General features: G+C 33.9%; 1 protein-coding gene across 1 annotated transcript in view; it reads right to left on the reverse strand.

Annotated features, from left to right (window-relative positions):
- Window positions 1-24,328, reverse strand: part of Ift80 (intraflagellar transport 80) — a 130,920-nt gene that overhangs the window by 105,573 nt on the left and 1,019 nt on the right. The window contains exons 2-4 of the mRNA XM_077793983.1: window positions 12,715-12,800; window positions 10,166-10,385; window positions 674-784 (exon numbers count right to left, since the gene is read on the reverse strand). Coding sequence (XP_077650109.1) covers window positions 674-784; window positions 10,166-10,385; window positions 12,715-12,753 — 370 coding nt within the window. The 5' untranslated portion in view covers window positions 12,754-12,800. The remainder of the gene's footprint in view (window positions 1-673; window positions 785-10,165; window positions 10,386-12,714; window positions 12,801-24,328) is intronic.

A 24,328-nucleotide genomic window follows, 5' to 3' on the forward strand; every position in this document is an offset into this window, starting at 1 on the left:
AGCCTCCCGAGCCACTGGGATTACAGGTGTGTGACACTGTGCCCAGTTTCTTCTTCCACCCTTGATGCCCCAGAAGTCTTCTCATCCAGAGCCAGTATTCTATTTTCACATAAATTTTATTTTATCTGACATATATAATAGACAGCATGTGATATTTTTCTTTTTGTGTCTTTCATCACTTAGTGTTGCATCATCCAGTTCCATCTATTTTTCTGAAAATTACAATATCTCATTTTTGTTTATGTATTCACCATTGTGAATACATAACATACTTTCTGTTGCATATGTTAAATTACTTACCTACAACACTAATTTTTTTCTTTGTATGTATTGCTAAACATACTGTTATACAACTTAAATTCATACAACAAAAGAAACAAAGTAAATTAGGAAAAAAAAGAAAACTAACAATATGTTTTGAATTATAACATTTATATAGCAATCTAGATTCTGTGCCAAGCATTTGCTATCACACAGTGAAAACTTTTATTGCTAAATGAAAGTATCTCTTTCTGTCTCTTTGGAAATTTTCTTTAAATATTTCATTTAAAATGTCACTTTGGGGTTAAGGGATTTTGCTCAGTGGTAGAGCACTTACCTAGTATACACAAGGGAGCCCTAGGTTCAATCCCCAAGACCAATTTTTAAAAAGTTATTTTTACAAATAACGTACCTGTAACTAGTGCTGTACCTTCATAATTCCATCTTCCTGCAAGTACTGCTCCACAGTGAGCTTCTACACTTTTCTCGACTCTTCCTAACTTAGAAATCAAATGAAATTTACCTAAAAAATTGTATTTGAGAAATGTTTTATTAATTATTCAGTACACAAACATCTGTTGAGCATGTACTACTAGAATAATTAGCTTAGTACTAGGCCTTCTAGGCATAAAAGGAAACAACGTAATTATTCTTAATCTCAAGGAAAACAAATCTATTGAAAAACAGGCACAGTGCTGGGGTTGTGGTCCAGGGGCAGAGCGTTCACCTCCCACTTGTGAGACCCAGGCTTCGATCCTCAGCATCACATAAAAATAAAATAAAGATGTTGTGTCCACCAAAAACTAAAAACTAAATATTAAACAACTATCTCTCTCTCTCTCAAATAAATAAATAAATAAGCAAACAAACAAAATAAGGATATTGTGTCCATGTATAACTAAAAAAAAAAGAAAAGAAAAGAAAAACAGGCATAAAAATAGAGTTACAAAACCTAGAAACAAGCAGTATAACAGACGTGTACATAATGGTTCAGAGAAACAATGAAATTCTGCTACAGTTAAGGTGTGCCAAGAGAAATGCCAAGAAACCCTTATATTTAAGCAGAATTTTACATTCTTGATTTTTTTAAGCTATGGAACTGATGAAAAAGTACAAAGAAAAAAATAGTTATATAAATAATCCCAGGTTTTAAAATACTTGCCTTATATGATTTTCTACTGTTATCAGGTACCAGGACAAAAAATAGGCCAAGTACTTAGATGCTCTCCTCCAAGTTTGTACATTTATAGGCAAAAAGTTAAAAAAGACTTCAAGAGACGTAAGTAAAACTATATCAGATGTCAAGGGGAAAAATCAAATATGTGAAAATAAGTGGTACAGGAAGACAAAGTATCAATATAATTTTTGAATAATCATTAAACCTAGTAATATATATACAGATAGTAATAAAACAAAAAAGTACATTGAATCTACAAACTTTTCCATAGAATACATAAATATATATATATATATATATATATATATATATATATATATATATATATCTCCTAAAAGAATAATATAGCTGCCTAATCAAATTTTGACTAAGGATTTATTCTGTTTAAAATCACTTTTAACATACACCTTTTCAAGATTCTGACTTAACAATTCATTAAAATATATTTAAGAACTGGGAATATATCTCAGTAGTAGAGTGCTTGCCTAGAATGCACAAAATCCTGGCACGCGCGCGCGCACACACACACACACACACACAAAAGGCAGATGCTTAAGATAGCTTTAGACATTCAATACCTAGTCCCACCTAATCATTTTCACACACAAAAAAATTTATTCTCCCTTTCTACACAAAGGATACTTTATTTATAGCTAATGACAATGAAAAAATTCTGAGCGTCCTAAATTTAATTACAAAAGGCAAGAGAGAGAAAGAAGGAAGAGAGATAGAAGGAGGCTAATCAGCAATAAACTACAGGCCAAAAAAAGAACAAAAGACCATCTTGTAATCTTGGATGTACTTTGAAAGCTTTTAAAATATCTGATGTGTTATATGCTATATCCTGACCTGTTATATGCTACTACATCCCTGGCAGATTACCTACCTATCTCAAAATCTTCACTGATTTGGGTAATCCTGCCCCTATACTAAATAGCCAATGTAGGGTTGTGTAAATAACTTGACTCTTCCCTCTCCAAACTTTCATTATAAAGTATTCTGGTCTTTAGATACAACAGACATTTTTCTACCTGCCACCTAGGTGGTGGCTAAGGGAATTTATCCCAGGACTAGTTCTTTCTTTCTGGCAAGCATCTTTTATAGCTCAATAAATCCTTTTACTCCAGAGATCTCTTGGTCTCAGGAATTTTTACTTAACACCCTGTTAAAGTATGTTTTATTAAGTTTTGATTCCTTTCAGGTCCAGGGCCATATCTTAGATTTTTATTTTATTTTTCTTTGTAAAAGTACTATTGTCCTTTTACACAATCAGTTGGTTTAAGTTAACCAACTCAGCATCCCAAAACATAGCCTACTATGACACTTTCTTTCCCATTAATTTTAATGACTTTCTTCTCTCAGCATTCATTTTCTAGGACCTTTCTAGGTAGTAAGCTACCCTATCATTCATCTAACAATCCACTAGCAACATCTACTTCTCCCACTTCCTTTTAACTTTATATTTACTGCTGTGTCATTTTTCTAACATAACAAGATTACTTTGAATTCAACTGTACTAATTCTTTATTAAATCAACTTAAAATTAATTTGTGTACATGTGTTTTCATATATTATTTTACAAACAAAATACAAGGGGAAAAAGTCTCAAAAGAGGTAAAAGATGACATATAGTAAGCGGAAAGCTAATCAGACATTACATTACTTTATTCAGGCGTTTCATTAAATGTTAGTATAATGTCTAGCACATAATATCCACAAAATAAATAACTGTTGCAGATAATGTATGAACTCATCAAAGAAATTAACCAAATAACTCTTGACCAGAAAGGTAGAGTCCAAAATTTATCTTTCAACCTATTCTAATTTTTAAAATAGTTATGTATTTACATCACTGATATTTCTTACCCTAAAACATCTAATTCTGATTTTCTGATAAGTGCTAACATTACCATGCTACCCATAACCTTAAAGAAAATACATACTGGGACAACTGAGGTTGTTGGTTTGAGGATTTTTTTTTTTTTTGCATAGATTTAGAACACAATGAATCTTTCGTCTTTGTATTTCATCTGATTGTCACAAGCTGCTTAAATAGCATACCCAGAGTATAAAGCATAAATGCAGAATTACATAAATCAAATATGTAAAAAATCCATATTTATCCATTTAACTATTTGGGCTCTTCTCTACAACTTTCCCAGCTTTCTTGTGACCTTTCTAAAAAAATGGAAAACAGAACTGGGGATGTAGCTCAGTGGTAGAGCACCTGTGTGAAGCCCTCATTTGATCCCCAGGACAAAAAGAAAGAAAAAAAAATGCAGGACAAAAACTAGAGATTAATTAATTTATTTCTATCTACATGTTAGGTGTTGGGGTTGGTCAGTGAATACAACCAGGAAGATTCACTGATTCATTTATTATATAAACAATGAATGTTTTGGATTTAAAAGATAGGTATTTAAACTCTTATGAATAAACTTATCGCATTAAATAAAATAAATTTAATCCTAACTTTTTGTAGTAACCCAAATTAATTATGAATGATAAAAAGAACAGGAAGTAGATTAAAAATACATGAAATACATTTTTAAAGACTACAAATGCTTAAAAAATGTCCATGAGAACAAGACTGGGAACAAGAAGGCTAAGAAAAAAGTAACAGATGAGTGCTTTTGCAGACTGCTTAGTAGCAGAAATGTTTTGGCAGATGGCAATAAAAAGCCACAAAGAGTTTTTTTTTTTTCTTTAATGTTTGTTTTACTTCTTTTTTAATCTTTCTTTCTTTTTTTTTTTTTTTTGTGTGTGTGTGTGTGTGTGTGTGATACTTGGGATTGAATCCAGGGATGCTCTATTACTAAGCTACATCCCTAACCCTTTATTTATATTCTTTAAGAGTAGGTCTCCCTAAGTTATCCAGGCTATCCTTGAACTTGGGAGCCTCTTATTTCAGCCTCCCGTGTAGCTGGAATTACTGGCGTGTTCCAATACACCCAGCCACAGAAATTCTAATAGCTCATTTCTGATACAAAAAAATATAAAAATAAAAATTACATTTAAAGTGGAATTTTTAAATGGGCATAATAACTAATAAAATACAATGTAAAAAATACCAACATTCCATGAAAGATAATTTAAGGAATATTTAATGGCTTTACAAAAGATTTTTATATCACCCCAATAAAAGATTTTATACCAGAATTCCTTCACAAAGCAGCTTCTATTTTAAATAATGTAATTTAATTTAAATAATTTGATTCTTTCAAAACATTTATATATATTTTTTTGGTACCAGGGATTGAACCCAGAGGTACTTAACCACTGAGCATACATATCCCCAGCCCTTTTTATATTTTATTTAGAAACAGGGCCTCACTGAGTTGCTTAGGGCTTCTTTATGTTGCTGAGGCTGGCTTTGAATTCAAAATCCTCCTGCCTCAGCCTCCTGAGCCACTGGGATTACAGATGTGCCCAAATCCATGCAGCTAAATTTTTTTAAAAAATGAACATACATTTATGGTCAATTGATTTGGGGGGGGGCAATAGACACAATACCTTTAATACATTCATTTTATTTATTTTTATGTGGTGCTGAGGATCAAACCCAGTGCCTCACACATGCCAGGCAAGCACTCTTATAACTGAGTCACAACCCCAGCCCCTCAAAACAAAATTTTAACACTTCTCTCTTCTAAAAATATTTTAAAAGGAGAGAATGTTGAGGAGAAAATTATTCAACACCTGCCACAAATCTCAGGATTTTTTATTTCTTACCCTAAAATACCCAATATGATTTTCTGACAAGTGCTAATATTAGGAATTATTTAAATATATTAGGGAAGTGGCTGTTAATAATTAGTGGTATCACAAATACAAAAGAGGAAAGGATTATAAAATGGGAACACTGGAAAGAGTGATGTACAAATTTAAAAACTGAAACTTCCTTTTCTGCCAGTCTTAGGGGAGAAAAACCAAGAAGAGAAAGCTGGAGGAAAACAGAATAAAGAAATTCTTGGGGCTGGGGATGTGGCTCAAGCGGTAGCGCGCTCGCCTCGCATGCGTGCGGCCCGGGTTCGATCCTCAGCACCACATACAAACAAAGATGTTGTGTCCGCCAAGTACTGAAAAATAAATATTTAAAAAAAAAAATTAAAAAAAAAAAGAAAGAAATTCTCGAGCAATGAAGTAAATCTCAAAGGAATTTTTTTTTAGGCATTGGGGTTAACATCACATAAGATGAACAAGTTTCAGAGCTGGGAGTACAACCATGGGTTTATAATCAATAATACTGTACTATAGATTTCATGTTTATGTTTATTTACCACAATGTATTAATAAAGTCCTGGGTTAAAAATGAACATAGCATTGATAAATAAAATGACCTCATATGTTTATTTGGCAGGAAACCCCTTCATTACCTCTCAGTGCATCTACCTTCCTCCCTGAGCACTTGCCCTTTTTTTTGGATGCTGTTTTCTATCTTATTCTTCCACTTCTTTTCTTTGATCCATCATCTTTTTTGAAAAGATCCCAGCTATTCTTGGAAGAAAATACTCTACTTTGGTTCTCTCGTCTCTCTACAACTAGTTACGGTATACTTTGTTACTTTACGTAGGAAACCTAAAAATAAAATTAAATACTATGACTTCTCAGAGTCATAACATATTTTTCTTTAGTATTGTTATAAATTTATCTTTTAAATTATATTTTTTTACATTAGACTTTTTTCCCCAATCAGAAAAAATCCAATGGGAAGTAGAGATCTAAGGAATTATTAATTTATAGTGATTAAGTAAGATGAATACTTCAGGAAAACAGACAACAGAAATTATCAAGACTATTTTTACTGTCCAAATTCACCAGATAAAAGTTAAGCCTCATATACTACTGAGTTTAAAAAGAAAAATGTAAAGAAAATATATGATAATGTATTTTATAAAGTTGATATGAGAACATATACATCTATTTTTGCCAAAAGAAATACAAGAAGGACAAAGCAGAACCAAAGAGATTAGTTACGTAGGTGAATAAATAGAAACAGGGTGTATGGAATTGTGTGGGTTAAGGTTATTCTGACTATTCTTTTTATATAGTTTTGAGTTTGCTTCATAATTATTTACATATATAAAAAATACTCAAATCAATAAGGATGGGGAGGAGGAGCTCTTAAATGGAAAACAAGAATAAATATAACTGTATTTCAAATGAATAACATTACACAGTTAAGCAAGTAACTCCAGAACACAGAACTTTGACTCTATATCTTCAATCAAAAACAAAGATAAAAATACTAGTAAACAGATATTGAACCTTAATCTTTGGAGTAGTATGTGTTATCAATTTTGTAACTAATGTGTATTATAGAACTAAGAAATGTATAAAGATACTGATAATAATGGAACCAGATTTCTTCACTGTTCTCAAATATAGAAAAAAGATCAAAATTAAAACTGTGGTATTTAATTAGAACTGATGACATCTTCATCAACTCATGGTTTAGATAACATAAAAAGAAAAACCTAAATAGCTATAGCTATGAATTTTTTAGCATTCTTTTTTTTTATTCTAATTTGTTACATATGACAGCAGATTGCATTACAATTCATATTATAGCTGTGTATTTTTAAATATACGAATGAACACCTATTTCTTAGCTCTGACCACTGAAAGGGCCTTGAAGCAAACACACCCCTCTGGAATGAACACAGCACTGATATCCTTAACCACCAAAAACAGAACAGGTGTCCTTGGAAAATGGCTGATTTGGAGACTGGAACCAGGAGAGGACTAGGTAAGCCTACAACACTTTTTGACAGCAAGGAAATTCTCAAATAATGAGGACATATACAAAACAAAAAAACATTTTAGCTGCCTCCATTGATGGGGCTCCCAGTGGCCAAATCTGGTACAATTTTAACATCAATATTTTAAAATGATAGTAACAGGGGGCTGGGGCTAGGGCTCAATGGTAGAGCGCTTGTGAGGCACTGGGTTCGATCCTCAGCACCACATAAAAATAAAATAAAGGGGGCCATGGTTGTGGCTCAATGGTAGAGTGCTTGCCTAGCATGCGTGTGGCACTGGGTTCGATCCCAGGCACCACATAAAAATTTTAAAAATAAAATAAAATAAAGGCATTGTGTTCACCTACAACTAAAAAAAAATTTAAATTTATAAAATAAAGGTATTGTGCCCACCTAAAAAATAAATAAAATGATAGTAACAGAATATTCATGAAATAAAATAAGAATCTTTAAAAGCCTAATCTGATATTTAAAAAATAAATAAATAAATAAATAAATGGGATGAAACCTCTTCCTTGGAATAAATTATAAATTATCAACTATTCAATATGGAAGAAATTATGAAGACAGAAAAACCACCATTTGGCAACCACCTTATTAATAAATGATTTAGCCAAGAAACATCAACAGATGCTAAAATGAAAAGGTTAAGAATGTAAGAATTAAGTTCTGTTTTCCTGGAACCTGAAACTCATGTAGAAGTTGAAAACAACTCCCGGAAATGCCCACTAAATGTATGCTGAAATCTCCCCTGATCATCTGGTTGCTCTACGAAAACAACCCCTCCCAGAAACCATGCAATGATTGGCTATGCTGTATGTGAAGTCCCTGCCCTCTCCAAGGAAAGTATATAAGCTCTGTTTAAGCTGTTCCCGGGGCTCTCTGCTCTATTCAAGTGAGCTCTGAGTCCCAGCATGCTGGACCCCCAATAAACCCTTTGCTGTTGCATGAGACAGTCTCTTGGTGGTCTCTTCCTCCGACGCTCGCCCGACCTTTACAAAAAGAGTGGGAGGAAATCTAAGGAAGGAGAACACTTTAAAATCTCAAAATATTCTTTCACAAATTATTTATTAGATGGGAAAAATAGTAACTTTAGATTAACTTAGTAAACACAACCTATCAAGTAAAGCTAACATCATTAATAATAGGTCAAACCAACATCATGAATTTCCTAATCTGTTATCCTAAGTATTTCTGGTAAAAATGTAGAAATTGAATTGAATCTAATCATAAGAAAGCATCAAATAAACATAAGTTGAAGAACATTCTATAAAATAACAGGTTTGTATTTTTCAAAATTATCAAGATCACACAAGAAAGACTGAGAAGCTATTCCAGATTAAAAGAACCTAAAGAGACATAACAAAAGCAGTATGCTATTCTGTAATAGAAAAAACAAAATTCTACAAAAGGTATTGTCAGGACAAACATTAAAATTTGAATATGAACTATAGATGCGATAATGGTATTGCATCAATGTTAAATTTCCTGATTTTGATCAATGTATTATGGTGACATAATAGAAAATCTTCATTCTTAGGAAATGCATTAATACATTATGGCTTACAAGGCAGGTTTGCAAATTACCCTCAAATCTTTCAGAGAAAAAAACGTGTGTAGTACACATGTGTACAGAAAGAAGAAAGAGACAAAAGTAAAGAATATGAGACAAAATGATAAACTAGTGAATCTGTATTAAAGAATATGCAGAAAATATTTTTATAATTTTCATTTCTGTAAATGCAAAATAATATCAAAATAGAAAATTTTGTTTTAAGTGAACCTTTCACTTTATCATCCATCTGAGGCAAAATTAAATTCTAGCTGTGGTTACCAAGTGGTTTCACATATGCATCTCATTTAATCAAGTTGCAGAAAAATAAATTTAAAAAAGAAAAGACTTTCTGCTAATGAAATGCAATCTGACACTAGTGTTAGCCATAACATCACTTCGCTTTCTAGCTGTGGTTACCAAGTGCTTTCACATATGTATCTCATTTAATTAAGTTTCCAAAAAAAGTTTAAAAAAGAAAAGACTTTCTGCTAATGAAGTGCAACCTGACACTAGTGTTAGCCATAAGATTCCTTCCCTTTCCCTCCTCTCCTTTCTTTCTCTTTTCTTTTCCATGTAGTTGCTTGAGGCTTGACATGCTCAATTAGCGTCCTATTCCCTTGATTAAAGTGATTCACATGAACCAAGCTCACGTAGGACCCTCTCAAAAACTTGCCTACAAAAGGTATTATGGAAGAAGCACTCTTTCTACTGACATTTGTTTTTCAGGATGATGAACCTTAGGCTGCTCACCACATGGGTAGAAACTATGCAAGAGATGGTAAGAACAGAAGTCTGCTACAGCTATGCTTGAATATCTACCCCTAGATTTAGGTAAACTAGAAAACTCCATTTATGCATGTTAGCCAGATAAGTTCTGTTGGAGTACCCGCTAACTGACTTAGTAGGTAAATGTAATACAAAAATAGTTTAAGCATTTCTGAAAAAAAAAAAAAAACTAAATTAAAAATAATAAAAGTAGAAAAATCATGCTTTCTATTCACTAGTAATAAAACTATAGTCAAGTTAAATAAATATCCAACTCGCAAATGGAAGTGAACATATGCTAGAAATTAAAGTATAGATTTAATAAACTGAGTATGTACATCCGTATCTTTTTTGGTGTGGTTATGTTATTAATTTAAATATGAAGAAATTAGAAACCAAAATTATGAAAACAGCTAAATTCAGCTCATCAGAGCACAGTGAAAATAAAGCCAAGGGCCCATATTCAATCCAATATGTGGCACTTTAATTCACTGTCTTCCATAATAATAATTCTGAGACCCAAACCAAATGATTATACAGAAAATAAATGTGTGAATGAAGGCATGCAGATTCACAAATGCCAGTTATGTAAAACAATTGAAAATATATATTATACATGACACAAAATACTTATTTAAAACTTACCATCAGAACTTGTGAGAACAAAGCTTTCTGCTTGTGTCTGTTTCTTTATGCCTAAACTTTTTGGAAACCAGTGAAGATCTATAGGGTAAATATCATCAGGAAGCTTTACAATTTGACTTGTTTCACTGGTTAACAAGTTCCATTTCACTATCTGGTGATCATCACTACATGAATATAATTCTTCAGCAGTAGTCCAGCCCACACAACTTACTAATTCTTGATGTGATATCATATTAAGGAGGCATAAAACACACAGAAGCACACAAATCTTAAGTCTTAATAATTCACAGATGCAGATTATGAGAAGGAAGTAAAATATAAAATGGTTTAAGTTTTCAAGCTTCTAAATATTTTGGTTTTTGTTTGTTTGTTTGTTTTTGGTACCAGGGACTGAACTCAGGGGTACTTAGCCACTGAACTATATCCCAGCCGTTTTAATTTTTTATTTTGAGACAGGAACTTGCTAAGATGCTGAGGCTGGCTTTGAACTTGTGATTCTACTGCCTCAGCCTCCCCAGACACTAGGGATTATAGGCATGTGCCACTACACCCGGCCTATTTTTTATTTTATGACTTTGATATTCTTCCATGTTAAGGAAATTTAAAATCTTATCAAAATAGTCATAGGAATGAAAAGCAAGGAAGACCGCCAGATCCCAAAGAGAGGATAAACTGATTTGACTACATGAATATTTATAACTTGTATTACAAAATAATTCTTTAAACAAGGCCAAAAGATATACAAAAGAAATTTAATAGATTAAAAGGTAGGGAATGATCTACACTAAATTGTTTAGGACTAGATAGGAAGAAAGGAAACTACTATATACGTGTAAAGTGTGCATATACTCTACACATATACATGTGTAGACATATATGAATAGACATATATGTACCAATTATTTGAAAGCACATATTACTTTGGTTAAGTAAAACAAAAAAATCAAGTACTAAAATAAGACTAAAACATAAGTAAAATATTCCCTTAAGTCACAGAGTATAACAATTCACCTAGGGAAAAGCCCATAGCTTAACAACAAAAACTAAAACTATCCCAAACATATTTTTTTTTCATTTCATTTTAGTTATTTATTTTTAATTGACAATACGAAAATATTTTTTCTTTTTGCACTGTTAGGGATCAAATTTAGAGCCTCATGCAAATAGTAGGCAAGCGCTCTACCATTGAGCTGCATTCCATTTGACAAGAACTAATTCAAATGCAATTTACTATATTTACAAGATGAATAAAAATATGACCCCTAAAATTCTTTTTTTAATTTTTATTTTTTAGTACTGGGGATTCAACTCAGGTGCACTTTAAAACTGAGGTACATTCCCAGCACTTTTTATTTTTTATTTGACATGGAGGGTCTTGCTAAGTTGCTGAGGTTAGCCTCAAACTTGCAATCTTCCTGACTCCCAGATCCCTGGATTGAAGGGACCCCCTAAAATTATTTAATCCATTTTTTCAGTCTCTTATTATTATAAGATTTCTACATATGTTGAAATGCTAAAGCTGCTCTTACATCCTTCTTCAAGACAAGCTGCTTACCCTAGTAGAAATGTACACCTAGAAAAGAGTATATTTTAGTTTGTCATTTATATCCAATGTTATTTCTTCTTTACATTTTAACTGGGGACTTGCTGACAAAATACAAGGTCATTCATTTGAGAAAATATTAATAACTGCCACCTTTCCTTTTGAAATAATAAAGGTCTCACTGCTCAGATTTCTCCAGCTTGTCCTCTACTTTATCAAGAATGCAAAAAAACTGAGCAAAATCCAATGAACACATTAGAAATTATTTGGTTAAAAAAAATGATTCACTGGGCATGGTGGTACACATCACATTTGTAAGGCATGCAACTCAGGCAGCTGAGGCAGGAAGATCACAAGTTCAAGGCCAGCCTCAGCAACTCAACAAGGCCCTAAGCAACTTATCGAGACCCTGTCTCAAAAAAAAAAAAAAATCAGGGCTGGGGATGTGGCTCAAGCGGTAGCGTGCTCGCTTGGCATGCGTGCGGCCCGGGTTCGATCCTCAGCACCACATACCAACAAGGATGTTGTGTCCGCCGAGAACTAAAACATAATAAATATTAAAAATTCTCTCTCACTCTCTCTGTCTCTCTCCTCTCTCACTCTCTCTTTAAAAAAAAAAAAGAAAAAAAAATCAAATGGGCTGGGGAGGTGGCTCAGTGGTTAAATGCCCCTGAGTTGAATCCCCAGTACCAAAAGAAATTAAAAATTTTTAAAAAGCTTCTCTTTATTAACCTACTAGAGTAAACAAAAACTACTTTTCAAGTTTGTCAGTACAATACTTGAGTAAGAAAAATGTCAATAAGAATTTGAAAGTAAGATTTAGAGCAAATAGTTTGCTTTGGAGAAGTACTCATAATACATAATCTCAAATATTTTGAAAGCAATTTATCTAAACTAGCATTAAAGGAATAAAAAATAAGTCCATTCCCTACCTAAATGCAAAATAGAAGAAAACCTAATAATTCTATAAGATGATTATAATAAAGTTTATAAGTATTAAAAGGATATGCTTTGGTTCTTTTAAAAGAGATATCTTCAGTCTCATGTTTCCACTTCCAGCAAATTTTTAAAATATCACTTGGACTGTATTCACTGTAAAAATAAAAGGAGAAAAAAAAATGTCAGCATTAAAAACAAACCTATGTGCACAAAAACAACAACAACAAAAACCAACTGTCTTTGAATCACAAGGAGCATCACAGTACCTATAATTCTTCTGGCATCAAATACATGGATAACGAGGAAGAAAACCAGTGGGTATGACAATCCTGCCATGAGATGATATAAACCCTAGGGCTGAACCACAGGGTTCTCTGTAACTTGCCAGAGAGACATCTACCAGAATAACACTAAATAAATCTGTTGGGTAAAGAAATTCCAAAGGCTGTCCTGAGGCCAAATCAAAAGATCCTTCAAACTGGGAGCATATCAATCATTTGATCCCTCTAATGAATATGAATTAAATTTTTAAGGTCTGATGGAAGGCTAACCTACATTTTTAAGGGCCTTAATCCTACACATGGAAATAATACAACATTATCAACCTAGTGCCTTAATCTGAAGCTCAATCTGTTATGAGAAGACACACTGCCCAACAGTTATGGCTACCATAGTGACAATGTGGAAAAACAAATGAATTGCTTAAGAAAGAGGTAATAAATTGCTTGTAAAAGTTATGTAAGGCTGGATGCAGTGGTGCACACCTGTATTCCCAGAGACTTGGGAAACTGAAGCAAGAGGATCACAAGATTAAGGCCAGCCTGGGGAACTTAGCAAAACCGTATCTCAAAAAATAAAAAGGGCTAAAGAGTAACTCAGTGGTAGAGTGCCCTGGATCAATGCCCAGTGCCACCACCAAAAAAGAAGAAAAAAAAAAAAAAGTTATATGAACTGAGTGTGGTAGAACACACCTATAGTCCCAGCTACTTAGGAGGCTGACACAGGATTATCTCTTCAGCCCAGGAGTTTGAGGCTAGACTGGGCAACATAGAGAGATTCTATTTAAAAAAAAAAAAAAAGAAAAAAAAGAAAGAAAGAAAGAAAGAAAGAACGAAAGAAAGAAAGAAAGAAAGAAAGAAAGAAAGTTGTGTCAAAAAATATAGCGTTGGGCTGGGGATGTGGCTCAAGCGGTAGCGCGCTCGCCTGGCATGCGTGTGGCCCGGGTTCGATCCTCAGCACCACATACCAACAAAGATGTTGTGTCCGCCGAGAACTAAAAAATAAATATTAAAAAAAAAATTTTCTCTCTCTCTCTCTCTCTCTCTCTCTCCCCTCTCTCACTCTCTCTTTAAAAAAAAAAAAAAATATAGCTTTATTGCCAAAGGAAAACTTGGAAAAAAGAAAATTAACACTCCCCAAATAAACATTATCATCAAAAGATCACAAGTGAAAAAAAAATGCTAAATTATCTGAGCACAATTTACATTTGCAGAATTCTTTCTTAGTAACATCCCAACCTAAATAGAAAAAAAATCAAATTAAAGCTCAATTAAAGGGAGGAAAAAAAATCTCCTTAACAATTTCAAAATTAACTGATAACTCCATCAAAGAAGGTGCTTACTATAAATAATATTGAATTCCATAGGCCTCCTTTAGATAATTTCTCATTCTCCTTAATCCAGGAAGGCTTTTTTATATCAGCAAGGTGTAAATACAGCTGTATGCCAAAGCACTCTTTTTCACTTCTCTCTCTCACAATTTTCTCTGGATGATTTTCTTGAACTTCAAAAGTATGAAAGTATGGTGGCACAACTAAAGCTACAATATAATAAATACCAGGCATACTTCCCAGATTCATTTTTTGGTCCTTAGGAGATATCCACCTTCCTCAAAACTCCTTTTCCACTTCCATCAGAGTTCCAAAGAATGATAATATTTTCTACAGACCTGCTTCTTCATAATAATTCAAATTTATTCAGATTACAAAAATTATTTAAAAATAAAGAGAGGAAAAAATCGTTGCTTCTGGAAATAACAAAATGTTAGACAAGGAAATATATGTAAAACATGAATATAATGTTACTATCAGAAGATTTGACAAAGGCATGATGATTTTACATCAGGAAACCTCAAACTTCTGATTCTATCATAATTTCTCTCCAGAAGAAATCATAATACCTTTTACACAATAAAGGCAGTATGGTCTTTATAAGAAAGGACTAACCAACCATTCAGAAACATGGTTCCAAGGAATTAGAGAAAAAGGAAGGTTACTTCCTAAGACTGGGAAGATTCTCCCTTGTTTAGAAATATCTTCCCCATCCATTCCATTTAGCTCAGATCATTTGTGTGAATAACATGTGCGTTTTGATACTGGATTGAATAGAAGAATAAGGGAAAAGTAATAGTATAGCACAGCCAATTCAAGGAACAGCCTAAATGCTGTATTGAGGTATTTATATCTGCCCAAAGATATTGGTCACCTAGGGTCTAAATAAGAAATAGTACTGGAGTGGTGGGGTGGAGCAGATAATAGAAAAATTCCAAGGCATATATAACTTTATAACTTTACATCAGGAACAGCAACTAGGCCTTTGATACTAAAAATCATTTAAAAGTTGTCTTCATCCCCAAGTAGGTCAACATTTATGAAGCTTGACATGAAAAATATGCCTACCAAAATCTGATAGTCCATCCAACCACCAAACTACACTCCAAATCTTCTCAGCACCTCAACTATAGTTCAAAACCACAATCTTTCCCTGTCTTAATTACTGCATTAGGCCCAGAAGTGATCTTTCTGCTCCTACATTTAACCACTTCAAATTCTTCTAAAAACACCCCAGCAATGCTATTAAAGCTAACTCAGAACACAAAGGCCAGAATGGCTAAAACACAGTAAATAAAGATACTAGCAGGAAATTAAGAAGGAAACAGGGACACAGATCATATAGGGTCTTGGAAGGTCACAATAAAATCTTCAGTTTTTCTTCTGAATGAACTTAAGAATCCAGTAGAGGGGTTATGAACAAAGGAGTTATGTGATTATATAAAGGTCATTACAGAATAACACACAAGTCAGGCACAGTGTTGCATGCTGTAAAACCCAACTATTTCAGAGGCTAAAAAGAGAGGATTGCAAATTTGAGGCCAATCTAGGCAACCTGGTGAGATTCTTTCTCAAAATTTAAAAAAAGGGGAGGGGGGCTAGAAATGTAGGTCAGTAATAGATGGCCCCTGGGCGCAATCCCTAGTACACCAAAAAAAACAAAAGCCAGAATAGTACGCAAAAAAATAGACTATTAGAAGAGAAGATAAAAAGGACTATAAGGAGGGAGAATAACTGGATTTCAATAATCCAGAAGAAAGCTGAAAGTGACTTGGACCAGGACAAGGAAAGCAGTATTACAAGTAAAATGAAGCGGTCCTATTCTGAATATATTTTAAAGCAAAATTCCACAGGATCTGCTGACAAATTAAAGGGAAAAAGTAGTAAAAAATGACTCTAACATTTTAACAGGTAAATGGAATTGCTATTTACTTGAAAAAGATAATAGAAACAGGTTGGGAATGGTGATTTTAAAATTTTGTTTTGGATATGTTAAGTTCATTCTACTTTTAGGTATCCCAATGGAGAAGTCAAAGAGAAAATGGATATACAAGTCTAGAATCAAGAGAAAGGTTGGAGTTGGAAATAGCAAATTAGTTATCCGTTTGAGGACTCTAAGCACAAAGATCACATCAAAAACCATGGGATAAGATGAAACTTCCAGAAAAATATAAAAGGGTGATAGAGTCAATAGCATGGAAATCCTACTAAAAATGTGAAGAACTGTCAGTCAGGATTGAGATTCTAGAGGAAGTGTATACATAAAGCAACAAACTAAAAGAATAAATAAATAATAAAAAGATAAGTGGAAAAGCCAAGCATAATAGCGTGACCTGTAGTTCCAGCTACTCAGGAGGCTGAGGCAGTACAATCACTTCAGCACAGCAGTTTGAAACCAACCTGTGCAATAGAGACCCTGTTTCAAAAAAAAAAAAAAAAAAGTAGAGAGATTCAGATAATAAGTTGCTTAAAATAGATTTTGAAGAGAGTACAGACATTGGTAATGACAAGGTAGATTATTACTAAAGGCAGGAACAGGTTGGGTTGATTTGTGGATATTTAAGGCATTGAAAGTAACAAGAATAATGGTGAAGGTAAAGACAGTTTCTTGGGTGCTAAAATATTCACTGAAAGAGTAGAAATAGCAAAGATTTTGCAGATGACTGAAAAAAAGCAAGGTAAATGTTTCAATCTGGTAGGACTTGTTTCAAACGAACCATCAAATCTTAGAAAAGAGGAAGAAAATCAACTGTCTAGGTACAATAATGAGAAAAAGATCTTCTGATACATGGGAGTCTATGAGGCAAAACACCTCTACTTGAGATGACTACACAAAAAGCAGTTTCCTTAGGTGTTACAGTTTGGATCCTGAATGTCCTCCAAAGGCCCACATGTTGAAAGCTTAGTTTCCAACATGTGGCACTATTGGGTTTTAGTGGAATATTTAGGAGGTGGGCTCTATGGAATGAAGTTAAGTCTTTAGTAGCATGACCTTGAGACTCTACCCTTTCCTCTTTCTCGTTGCCTCCTGGCTGCCAAGAGGTGAGCAAACCTGCTACACCATGTTCTCCCCTCCATAATGCTCTGCCTTGAACTAGGCTTAAAAGCAACAAACTAAAACCATAGCCAAAACAAACTTTGCCTCCAAAAGTTAATTCTCTCAAGTATTTTGTCACCTTCATGGAAAGCTGACAAACACATTAGAAAACAACCATGAAGCTAAAGGAATTGTTCAGAGTAAACACTAAGGACACTGATTTGGCTAATGATATTCTCTGAGTTCCAAAAGGATTTAGATGGTAAAGAGATACAATTTTAGGGCAAATGGAGGATAGGCAGGTAGACAGAATATGTATGTGAGCATATACACATTGTATACATATATTTTTGTGTGTTTATAAAGGTAGATAAGTTTAGAAGTTAAAGAAACAGAATAGCAGCTATAAAAGACTTTTAAATTAGGTTAGACCTCAGTATGTTTAGAGGCAAAGGACAAAGAACTAGTAGACGGGTATAGATTGGCAATACTATAGAAATAGAGAATAACTAGAAAGCATGGTCTCCTTCAAAGTAATTTGATCAGGGCACTGATAATGGGGTACTTCTATTTTTAAAAACTTACAAGGTGACAGTTCACAGAAACATAAATACAGATGGTAAAGGGGCAATAAAAAACATGAAACAATACCCAGCCTCAATTATAATTAATGAAAATTAAAACAACATGAAAAATACCCAGAACCCAAAACTAGCATACAGAGAAACAAATATTTTTTATATATTATTAAAGAGCAGGTAAATCAGTGCTGCCTTTTTTTGTATGTGTGTATGTGTGTGTGTGTGTGTGTGTGTGGTGCTAGGGATTGAACCCAGGGCCTTGTGCATGCAAAGCAAGCACTCTACCAATTGAGCTGCTGCCTTTTGTATACTTGGGGAATTCCCTATCTTGTGAGTCCTTTTTCCCATTATAAAAAGAAATTTCCTGCTGTGCACAGTGGTGCATGCCTGTAATTCCAGTGACTCCAGAGGCTGAAGTAGGATGATTGAAAGTTCAAGACCAACCTCGGCAATTTAGCAAGACACATCTCAAAATAAAAAATAAAAAGGGCTGGGGATAAGGCTCAGAGCTTAAACGCCCCTGGGTTTAATCCCTGGGACTGAAAAAAAAAAAAAAAGCCATTTCCTCTTTACCCTTTCTTACTTACAGTTAGGACAAAGGAAGATAACTTGGGCTCTTCAATATAACTATGCTATATATGTTGAATTAGAAAATAAAGACTTGGGGCTGGGGATGTGGCTCAAGCGGTAGCGCTCTCCCCTGGCATGCGTGCGGCCCGGGTTCGATCCTCAGCACCACATATCAACAAAGATGTTGTGTCCGACAAAAACTAAAAATAAATATTAAAAAATTAAAAAAAAAAAAAAAAGAAAATAAAGACTTGAAGGAGAAATCTACTCTGTAAATAACACTTTGCCATAGGAATTTACCGTATACATATAAATGAACACCCAGAATATACACAAATTTATTCATTACAAAATTCTGAGTAGTACAAATTAAACATCCCTAATCTGAAAATCTCATATCCCAAAATGCTCCAAAATCCAAAATTTTTTGAGCATCAACATAACACCACAAGTAAAAAATTTATGTGATGAGTCACAGAATGCAGATGCAACTAAAAGTATTGTCTAAAATTATCTTTAGGCTATGTGTATAGGGTGCTGAAACTAATTAATTTTATGCTTAGATTTGAGTCCTGCATACAAAATAACTCATATGTGTATATACAAACTCCAAATTGTGAAAAAAAAAATCCAAAATCTGAAGTACTTTTGGTCCCAAGCATTTTGGATAAGGGATACGCAGCCTGTACTATCAAAAACTAGAAATTTAAATGTTCATCATAGATTGTATACCTACGTGGATATATGTGTATTTAATGTGGAAGAGAGTTAGAACCAATAAAACAGAATTAAGAATTAATGTTAAGAATTAGGCCAAAGCATTATGTGAATTGAAATAAGCCAAAAGGACAAATACTATATGGTTCCACTTCATGTATGAAATACCTAGAGTAGTCAAATTCATAAAAATAAAAGTAGAATGATCACTGCCAGTAGATTGGGGGCAATAGGGAGTTACTGTTTAAGGGGTAGAGTTTCATCAGTTCTGCAGGATGAAGGTGATGGTAGCAAAACAAAGTACTTAATACCAATGAACTTCACAATTTTAAATGATTAAGATGGTGTTAAAGAAGAAAATAATTCAATCTGAAAAATAAAACTAAGAGACAAAAGCATTAATGAGAAAAGTTTTTAGGCAGGAAACAGGGAAGGCATGACTTGCCAACAAGAATGTACCTAGAGATAAGAAATGGCTGAAAAACCTCAACACAAATGTGAAGGACAGATAAGAAATGTAAGAGCTTGATTATAAACATATTTATAGCAAATTCTAATTGTTTTTTTTTTTTGCCTATTAGCTAACCCTAGAGTACTGATATTATTAGAGACAGCTGGCTTAAAAAGTGCAGTTTCTATCAAAGGTTCCCTAACTTAATAGCTCTGGACAGGCTGTTGTGTCTCTTCTCCAAGAGAAAAATGAGAAAGGCAGACCAAGATCTCTTATGTGGCAAAGAGAGAGGAGAAGACTCCCTACAGCTAGGCACATGCTCAGAGACCTTACAATCAAAGAAAAAAGACTTATGAATAGCAGACTAATTCAACTAGAAAACACTTGCAACCTTTACCCCACCCCAATTCCTGTATGTATTTGCTAACGTGTATGTGTAAGTTGTAGTATATAAGCTTCCTTGCAATTCTAGCTATGATTAATTCTACAGTGTTATTTTTAGAATTCTTTTGTAGATATCTAATAAATTCTAACAAATAAAACATGTGATTCACAAAATAAAAACATAATAATTGTCTTTTAAAAACAAAAAATAACATAAAAAAATAACAAAAAACCACATAAAAACAAAATAATTGTCTTTTAAAACAATTAGCATAAAAGAATCAAATAGAATTAATATACTAGAAAGCAACACAATTATCTTAAAAATGAGTTATAGGGGGCTGGGGTTGTGGATCAGTGGAAGAATGCTTGCCTAGCACGCATGAGGCACTGGGTTTAATTCTCAGCACCACATATAATAAATAAATAAATAAAGGTCCATCAATAACTAATAACACATTTTTTTAAATGAGTTATAGGGTTGAGGCTGTAGCTCAGTGGCAGAGCACTTGCCTAGCATGTGTGAGACACTGGGTTCAATTCTCAGCACCACATAAAGATAAACAAATAAAGGCATCCTGTCCATTTACAACTAAAAAAAAATTTTTTTTAAATGAGTTGTATTTGTTGATATAGAAAAATGTCTATGTTAAATGACAAAAGCAAGGTATAACATTATTTCAATCCCTTTTGTGTAAATAAGAAGTGATAAATACTTAAGCTGTTGAATACTAAAACACTGTTCTAGAAAGATATGTAAGACACTTAATAATGGACACCTAAACTGGGCACTGTGGGGCATTCTGTAATTTCAGGTACTCCAGAGACTGACGACATCCTGAACACCTTAGCAAGTCCCTATTTTTAAAAAAGCAGACTTTTGTGGTAGAACACTGGAATGAGATGGGAAGCTTTAGCTATCCACCTATTCCCAAGAAGGGAAGCTTTTTAATACTCTTTTATGTTTCCATGTGTTTGAAGTTTTTAACCATGTTCATAGTATTTTATTTACCTATCCATTTATAAATTCATATAGGTTTATGTGAGTGGTAAGACTATAGCATGATAGATGGAGTCTCATTGTAAAGGTCTGACACTGAGTATTGCAGATCATCCTCAGAAGGTAGAACACCTTGCTCTCCATGTGAGTTTGAACCTGCAGAGATCAGGCCCGAGGAGAAGCCCACTGGGAATAACCCAATTGTGTTTTATGCGTTTCTGCATTTAAAAAAAACTAATAATAAACTTTTTAAAAATATTTTTAGTTGTAGATAGACACAACAACTTGTTTTATTTATTTTCATGTGGTGCTGAGCTCAAACCAGTGCCTCACACCTGCCAGGCAAGCACTCTACCATTGAGCCACAACCCCAACCCCATTTTTTTCCATAAGATCACCATTCTTTTTGTAACTCTCACTTAATTTATCTTCTAGATATTACATTTTCTTTTCTTCCTTATGTAAAATGAGTCTAATACCTACAAGTAGTTATGATGGTTAAAAAGAGATAAAGTATGCAAACTATCTAGCAGAGTGCCTGACACATAATAAGTGGTTACTAATTATTATGTATTTGCAAAATTATTTTTGTTATCCAGCATGTATTTGCTATTTTCAATTAAAAAATAATAATTTATCTATGGAACAACCACTTCCTCATTATTATTTTTTTTTTTAAAAAACCAGGCATTGGGGCTGGGGATGTGGCTCAAGTGGTGGCGCGCTCGCCTGGCATGCGTGCGGCCCGGGTTCGATCCTCAGCACCACATACCAACGGGGATGTTGTGTCCGCCGAGAACTAAAAAATAAATATTAAAAATTCTCTCTCTCTCTCTCTCTCTCTCTCTCTCTCTCTTTAAAAAAATAAAAAATTAAAAAATAGAAAATAAAAAAAAATTTAAAAACCAGGCATTGAACTCAGGGGCACTCAACCACTGAGCCACATCCCCAGCTCTATTTTTATATTTTATTTAGAGACAGAGTCTCACTGAGTTGGGTAGTGCCTCGCCATTGCTGAGTCTTGCTTGGAACTCGGGATCCTTCTGCCTCAGCCTCCTGAGCCATGGGGATTCATCCAGCACTTCCTCTTTCTATATCCTTTGAGTCATGCTAGCATGAGGCCAAGAGTTAAGCCAATTAGAGCCTTCCATTCCTTCTGCAACAGAGATTATCCAACAGTTAGCCCAAGACTTTTATTCAAATAAATGATGGGAAGAGAAGTCCTGTTTACATTTCACTTTAGCCCCATCCCCTTTCATTTTAGAGAATTTGAGGCTGGAATTACTACTGTAGATATCTTACCACAGCAAGGGGAGATCATGGAGGTACTAAAGGCAGCATGTGGAAACTGAAAATGGTGCCATGGCAAGTAAAGCAAGTAAAAAAAAAAAATTAAAAAAAAAAATACATATATATCCTGAATCCGATAGTTACAGTCACATTACTTTTTTCCCCACATCCTAGAGATTGAGTCCAGAACACATTAGGCAAGCACTCTACCACTAAGGTACATCTCCAGTCCTAGTCACCTAACTTTCTAATTATGAGAGACAATTTTTTTTTTCTCAAAACAATTTGGATTGGGTTTTTTGTCAATTACAATCTAGGGAGGGTCCTATCTTAGATATTACCCAACATTTCTTCTTCACATATTCTAAAAATAGATACTTCCTCAACATCCTTGCTAGCCTCTTTCCACTTATAACCTTGAAAATGTGACTTATTCTTAGTATTCCAATTATTCTTAAAACACTATCCCATTTTCTCTCCTGAGGTGTATTTTCTTTTTTTTTTTTTTAAGAATTTAAACTTTATTTGTTGTTGATTATTTGTTTTTATGAGGATCGAACCCCAGGCCTCACCTGTCCTAGGCAAGCACTCTACCACTGAGCCACAACCCCAGCCCTCCTGAGGTATATTTTCTACTTCTGCTGCCAACTGAACATATCTTTCTATAATTCCAAATCCCACCCTCTGGAAATAAAAACATACCCATCCTTTGCCAGGCCCTGACAGACCTGTAATACCAGCAGCTTAGGAGGCTGAGGCAGGAGGATCCCAAATTCCAAGTCAGCCTCAGCAATTTAGGGAGGCCCAGTGAGACTCTGACTCAAGATAAAAAATAAAAGGCTGGGGATGCAGCTCAGTGCTAAAATACCTCTGGATTCAATACAAAACAAAAACCCATCCTTCAAACTGCTATTTCCAAAAATAACAAAAAAAAAAAATTTTAACACTATTTCCAGAAAAAAAAACTATTCTACTTCCTAGTCCCCAGGGTTTTTAAATTTTGCTTCAATTGGGGCTTTTTGTGATAAATTAGGTGAGAGTTTCAGTAAGATTAACATACTAGGAGGCTTTTTCCTTTAAACTGGGGATTGGACCCAGAGAGCCTCAAGCTTGCTAGGCAAGCACTCTACCAAGCTACACCCCCAGGCCAAAGGGCTTATATTATCAAGAAGAATATACATTTCTATCTTCACTGTCTCTATCCAACTTATTAATTTGGAACAGTATTCTCTATTTATATACTATATACATAAATTCATATTTTGATTTATTAGTATCTAACCTATTGAAATACTTAGTTACAATCTATTTAAACATTTACTCATAAATCTAATTTCACAATTTCTGCAACCTTTTTAGAAGGTAGACAAAATATTTATTATTATAATGATAACAAAAATGTGCACTTAAAGATATAGTACTGAGTCAATACTGGGCACCGGTGGTGCATGCCTGTAATCCCAGTGGCTCAGGAGGCTGAGGCAGGAGGTTTGAGTACAAAGCCAAACTCAGCAAAAGCAAAGCGCTAAGCAACTCAGGAGATTCTTTCTCTAAATAAATACAAAATAGGGCTAGGGATGTGGCTTAGTGGTCGAGAGCCCCTGATTTCAATCCCCGGTAGTAGTGGTAGTAGTAGTAGTAGTAGTAGTAGTAGTAGTAGTAATAGTAATAATAATAATTATTATTATTACTGTCATTAATAATAATAATTATTATTACTGTCAATGTTTATTCGGAGACCCCAGTCTCCCAAATCCACCAAAATTCTTACACTTGGGGGTAGTGTCCTCTCAGCTCTTTTCTGATAATTAACTGAATCTAACTTTATGCTTCTCAGTGCAAGAACCATAATATATTAAGATCAACAAAGTAAATTCATTCATAAAGATTTTTGCTGCTTTAACATGCTAGGTCCTAAGCATGCAACAGTTTTGTTTTGTTTTGTTTTTAAGGATGCTAGCAACTCAACCTAAGAGTTGCTGAATAAAAAGCTTACTAACGGGAATCAAATCAACTAGTGGTTCTTTAACACTGTAGGAGAT

This window comes from Urocitellus parryii, chromosome 2 (genome assembly GCF_045843805.1).
Source record: "Urocitellus parryii isolate mUroPar1 chromosome 2, mUroPar1.hap1, whole genome shotgun sequence".
NCBI classification, from domain to species: Eukaryota; Metazoa; Chordata; class Mammalia; order Rodentia; family Sciuridae; genus Urocitellus; species Urocitellus parryii.